The sequence below is a fragment of the Montipora foliosa genome, chromosome 13 (genome assembly GCF_036669935.1).
Source record: "Montipora foliosa isolate CH-2021 chromosome 13, ASM3666993v2, whole genome shotgun sequence".
Classification (NCBI taxonomy): domain Eukaryota; kingdom Metazoa; phylum Cnidaria; class Anthozoa; order Scleractinia; family Acroporidae; genus Montipora; species Montipora foliosa.
In genome coordinates this window covers 8,958,890-8,963,889 of record NC_090881.1, presented here as the reverse complement: position 1 = coordinate 8,963,889, position 5,000 = coordinate 8,958,890, and the positions used below count along the sequence as shown (strand labels likewise).

Genomic DNA, 5,000 nt, shown 5'->3' with positions numbered 1-5,000 from the left:
TACTAGCTATATAGTTATACTTAAACAGCGGGTACATGCAAGAGTCTTTGAACAAGCTAGTTTTGACGATGTAAAACCAAGGAATGCAATAAAATATAATAATTCAAAGGCGTTGTTTTCTTTCAAAGGGAACGGTGTAGTGGAAACGGAAAGTCATTGATATATGATAATTTGAAGCCAGGCATAAAAACTGCATCCCTTGTGCTGAAGCACATTGCAAAAGGAAAAGAACAGCAGTTTTCGAAAAGCAATAACCATCATGAGATAAATACAGTAAAATAAACCAACGAAGTGTTATCCAGGCCTTGGGACAAGTATTTCAGTTTTGTTAGAGATTACCTGAACAATTTTTATCGCATTCATCTTTGGTAATAAAATTGTTGGCATTTTTCTTGCATCCACCGTAGATAAAACGCTCACACTTTGCCTTGGCGGTATTATAGAACCATCGCGGCATATGCGCCCTACAAGGGCCAGGTTTTTTGGGAAGAGCGCAAATATCACCACCTACAAAAAAAAATAATAACCGGCGCCTTTACAAACGAAAGAAATACACAAAACAAACTCTTTGACACAGGAGAAGGATCTTTTGGAAGAAAATAAGAGCCCTCTCCCCCAGACCCCCTAGCTAAGAACACAACAGAAATAAAATAGAAGGCAAAATAGAAAAATGTTTCTGGAAAAATTTGACATAAAACAAGTTGCTGAAATTTAATATTCTTACAAAGATATATGGTAGAAGACACGAGACAGCCTAAAGGCGGTACACAAAGCAATTTTTTTTACACTTTAGGGTTTTGTTTTTGTCAATGGCTTACGAAAGAGGTGTCCAGGGCGATCAAATTTTGGAGGCGCGAAAGGATTTTCATAGCGCTAACGTAAGCCACACGCGCAATACTGTGTACAAGTAAGATTTGTTTCGTCCCATTGTGAGACAAAACTTCAAAAAAACCCAGTGTTCCCGGACCCAAGGCTTTAAGTGGGTTGAGTTTGTGTTGGTTCTCTACTCTGTTCGGAGGGTTTTTCTCCGCGGGGATGTCCAGTTTTCCTCCCTCAGCTGTGCTCCAAGTTTATACATGGACCGTGCAGGTGCAGCTAGAGGCGAGATAGAACGTTTTGGGTTCGACCATTTTGAGCTGCGTCGTTGCTGTACTTGCGACGGCGATTAGCCAACACAGTGAGATTGTTAAGACTGTCAGCTAATTTGACGGGCTTATTTGTTCCCGTCAAAGGACTCGATGAATGAAATTGATGTATATGTGAGGTGTGGTTTATAAAGGAAACAGAGAATGACCATTTGAAAAGTGTTTTGATCCCCGCAAGGCGTCCAGTTATGTCATTTCTACTCCAGGCATGGAATCCAGGAAGAGCCACAGTTTTTGCAGGTCCAAGATCACGAGCAATAGAATGCCTTTTATCATTGCCAGGGAGTTGTGAAATAAGTGCATTTGGTTGAATTTTCCGAAGCGGAAAATACCCTAAAACTCCTTGTTGGTCAACCCAAATTTTGAATAAGCATTGGTTTTGTTTTTTCTTGGGAGCAATTGAAGTCCAAAGCAAACTGAAAACAATGCTTATTCGAAATTTGGGTGGACAAACAAAGAGTATGATGCTATTTTCCGCTTCGGGCAATTGGCTAAGTTGTAAAAGGTAAGCGGTGCAGAATTCGCCATAAGGCATGTCATGATCTCAGTTCGCTTGCTTGTTATAATGGACACTAGATAAGATTCATTACTGTTACACTCCAATAGATAGTATAAATAATATCGGGATAATTCTGTCGCCTTAAACAATAATTACGTTTTGTAGGGGCTATAACTGGAACTCACAAGTGACCAGCTCCCAGTTTCCTTGTTAGCTCAGCTGGTAGAGCAGTGCAGCGCAATCGCACGATCATGGTTTCAAGCTCCGTTGAAGTCAGGCGTTCTTCGCAACTGCTTATGTTGCGAAGTTATGTCTCTAACTCTTAAACAATTTCATCATGCATGAAAAACAAATTTCCACCGCAGGTTCGACTTCATGTGATCGATAAATGTAAACAGGAGTCCCCACAGGTACCTTACCTTATAGAATCAGAGATCAACATGACCTAGGTACCCAAATCCTTTAAAAAGGCGAGGCGATAACAAAAGAACGTAAAAAGCCCGTTGCACGGCTCTAAAACTCTATTTTTCGAGAAAAAGGGTGTGTTTTCATGGTAAGTTCGGTTGTACTTCCGTATGCTATTACTACTGGATTGCGCCGTTTCTTGAGTGTAAAATCTCATTTTCAAGATTGTCTCTACCGCGTGTAAAAATCTAAAATTGCGCATGGCCACGTGAGATTGGATGACGATCGCGCTAAAACTGACTACTTCTCCAAACTCAAAATGTGAATGAACAGCAAAATAAACGATCAATTTTGTGTATCGAGCCAAGACAACAAAGGAAAAAGCTGTGACAGTATAATAAGGACAAAAATGATTACAGTAGCAACTTAATCTGTGAGTGTATTTGCTTACTTTCCTGGCATTTCCCTTGACACAATTCCAAAGTTGGAAAGTTGTTGCTGTTACCCAGGCAGCCACCATAGATAAACAGTTCACACTTTCCGGAGGTCTTGCTATGGAAATATCGACGGATGTATGCCCTACACGGGCCAGTTTCAGACGGTAATCCACATATTCGTTCAGCTGTTAAAAAGAATAGAGAAAATAAATGTAGTATCCCAGATGGTAGATCTTTGGTTATGAGGAAGAAATTAGCTTGTTGACAATCATTTTTAATCTTCGTGCTGCAGTTGTAGATGTTGCTTTTGCGATTGCTATTGCCCCTGCTGTTGCTGTTGCTATTTCTATTGTTATTACTATTGCGATTTATGTTGTTATTGCTATTGCTGTTGCCACTGCTGCTGCTACTGCTGTTTCGATTTCTATTGCTGTCACTGTTGCGATTGCATTACGCGCGGGCGCGTACCATTGCCATTGCCGTCGCAGTCGCTGTCGCCGTCGTGGTCCCGATGGCGAATTTTATCAAGATTTCTGTTCATGTTTCTGTTGGTTGCTGCTGCTACTGCTGTTGCTGTTACTGACACTGTTACTGTTGCTATTGATATTGCATTGTTTCTTTTGTTGTTATTATTATCATAATATCGAGACTTAAGGAATTTCTCGAGCATCTCTAACCGAGGGTCCACTATAAAAGAGAAACGAAGCCCTTGTCGGAGTACATTTGTAGTCGCAAATGAATTCCCAAATCTTCTAACTAGAAAGATGATCATTAACGTAAAATGCAGCTATCCTTGTGTAAAATGCGGATTTAAAAACATGCGAGGACAACATCCGTAGAAAGTCGGAGGTGGGACATTTAGAAGGGCCGGTTTAAACGAAAAAGCAAAGAAAAGACTACGGTTAGTCTTAAACTGTCTTTTAGAGATTTCGTCCGGAACTTTGCGATAATTGGTAAAAAAAAATGTAGAACTGGACCAAAATGACCATTGAGGTTTCCATTTACACGACATAAAATTCTGAGGACGGCCAAGATTGGGCGTGGCCGTAGTCCGAGTCCAATTTGGCCTACTGAGGAATTCTTTTAATCCAATTATTTCCAAATTGGAAAAGCATGTAGTCCTCTTAATTATCTATTGATTATTTTGCTAGTCAGTTGTAATTGGGCATTGCTCAGTCAAGCTATTATTCTTAAAGAAAGGCAAACTAAAATATTGTGAATTATCTCCATTTCCAAAATATTACCTGAACTCCAGAGCAATTCTTTGTCTGGTTCGCTTAAAGCACGAGATACATTTTTTTCGCTTTCCATACCCCTGCCCTCGGTTCAAGTTGCTGCTTCAGTGAATTTGCACATTTACGATCTCGCAAAATACTGTAGTTTCTGCCACAGTTTTTAAAATAACGGTCCAACGAGCTCTGCATGACAGCCAAACTTTCTGTTTCGTATTTGTGACCGTCCCTTCTTCTAATTTCAGCGAAAGGACGGAAAAGAACTGCATATAGCTCATGACGAGGGATATCTTCCAAGTTTCACACCGCACCTTCCACTCTGAAAACATTTAGCCAAATTTTTGTACTCTTGGAGGTTTTTTAACTTCGGCTTTTGCCTCTCAGTTTGGCAAGATCTTCTGGCAACGTAGGAAATCTCTCATTTGCAGTGATATCACCGAAAAGGTCCTGAAAAATGGAGAAATTTGGCAAATCTCCCTGGCTAAACTCCTCCATTGTCAACTACTTTAGAGCCGATGCTATGCTTTGTGCTTATTGGGTAGTTTCTATTACCGATTGCTTTTTCTGGGATTTGATTGGCTTAGACAAACTGGCCTATATTTTCTAAATTGGACAGTTTGCCTGTTTTTAGGGGAAACCCCTATCAGAAACTATCTAAATTTATTCTTAATTGGACAGTGTTAAAGAATTAAAGAATAATAGCTCTGCTGATAATTGCGGTTTAACTACTAGCTATATAGTTATACTTAAATAACGGGTAGATGCATGGGTCTTTGAACAGGCCAGGCTGAAGTCAATCGTGAAATGTGACGAGGGATCAAGCTCGTTTTGACGATGTAAGACCATGGAATGCAATAAAGGGTAATATTTTAAAAAGTACAACCACACTTTTGAATTTTCGGAACATGTTTCGATGTTTCAAACATCATCTTCAGCCCTAGTGAGTGTAACATTAAAATTTTTACAAGATAATTCGTATATATATAATGAAATGACGTGATAAATTGATCATCAGCTAAAAGTGCTCAATGGGTTTACCAGAGATTTGAATAGATACGCTGTTCAAGTCTACGTATCTATATATATATATATATATATATATATATATATATATGTATGTATATATATATATATAACTATCAATACAATGATTCTTTGTAGATTAAATGTTCGTTACAAGTACGTAAAATTCAAACGGACCAACAATATTATAGAGAGCACAACTGACATAACGGTAAAAGTTTAAAAGTGTAATGCTAAACTGACATGATCAACTTGTTTG

At 39.0% G+C, this 5,000-nt stretch overlaps 1 protein-coding gene across 1 annotated transcript in view; it reads right to left on the bottom strand.

Annotated features, from left to right (window-relative positions):
* LOC137982666 (papilin-like) overlaps window positions 1-5,000 on the bottom strand; it is a 39,844-nt gene that overhangs the window by 18,682 nt on the left and 16,162 nt on the right. The window contains exons 5-6 of the mRNA XM_068829798.1: window positions 2,501-2,671; window positions 340-507 (exon numbers count right to left, since the gene is read on the bottom strand). Coding sequence (XP_068685899.1) covers window positions 340-507; window positions 2,501-2,671 — 339 coding nt within the window. The remainder of the gene's footprint in view (window positions 1-339; window positions 508-2,500; window positions 2,672-5,000) is intronic.